Genomic DNA, 946 nt, shown 5'->3' on the forward strand with positions numbered 1-946 from the left:
AAATTATTAGTAAATGCAAGCATCCTCTCGATGCAGGTCGCTAAGCCAAGCTGTCTAGCTTGTTCTAATGTAATCGACTTGCCGAGAGATACTCTAATTTCACCAGGAGTGCTCATGCTCCGAAAACAACATGAAAACAGCAATAACTCGCACCAGGAATTAATTAACAGACAAATCTGATCATCAATTGAAATGTTTTTAAATAAGGGTAAACTCTTACACCATTTCACTATTTTATAGAGACGATGGTCAGCGATGTTACAGAGGTTCGATAAGAAATCAGGATGTTGAGTTGAATTACCATTTGTATTATTAATTTGAGAACTGCTACTAATGGGCGTAGCTCGTTGTTCATTACCGACATTAGAAACATTAGAGCATGACCTCTCATCTCTTCTGTTATTGGGGTTACCGTTTCCTGCGGTTCCATTAGAAGAACATTCAATATTTGAACTCGTATCATTTCCTGTTCCAGCTCCTCCACCACTTCCAACTCCCAATAACATTGCATCATTATTTCTAGTAGTATTTATTCCTCCACTTCCGGTCATACGATCATTATCATTGTAATGCCATAAATGCTCTACATCCATGATGTCTTGTAAAAGTTGCGGTACCACTTGCATTTTATGAGAGTGATTCGAATGATGTCTTGCCGGATAGTGATGTTCATTACCAGTTGGAGCTGGACTACAATTACCTCCAGTAGCTAATTTATCGTTCGCTATATTACTTGCAGGACTACCAACAAGGCTTGCTGGAAGAGTGTACGTACATTGATAGGTACTTCTTCCACCCCTGGTGCGATCCTCCCTAATCGCCTCGAGCTTCATACCTATTGATACAATAAAATACAATACAATATGATATTTTGAAAATATTTTAAAAATATTTTGAAAAATATATTTGTAAAATCTTTTATTGTTTTATTTAAAAAAAAAAAAAA

General features: G+C 36.4%; 1 protein-coding gene across 1 annotated transcript in view; it reads right to left on the reverse strand.

The window, feature by feature from the left end:
* The window catches only part of LOC102671386 (nuclear hormone receptor FTZ-F1 beta), a 5676-nt gene that overhangs the window by 1524 nt on the left and 3206 nt on the right, over window positions 1-946 (reverse strand). The window contains exon 5 of the mRNA XM_031514535.1: window positions 2-835. Within this exon, the coding sequence (XP_031370395.1) occupies window positions 2-835 (834 nt within the window). The remainder of the gene's footprint in view (window position 1; window positions 836-946) is intronic.

The sequence above is a fragment of the Apis dorsata genome, unplaced genomic scaffold (genome assembly GCF_000469605.1).
Source record: "Apis dorsata unplaced genomic scaffold, Apis dorsata 1.3 scaffold_1055, whole genome shotgun sequence".
Taxonomy (NCBI): Eukaryota; Metazoa; Arthropoda; class Insecta; order Hymenoptera; family Apidae; genus Apis; species Apis dorsata.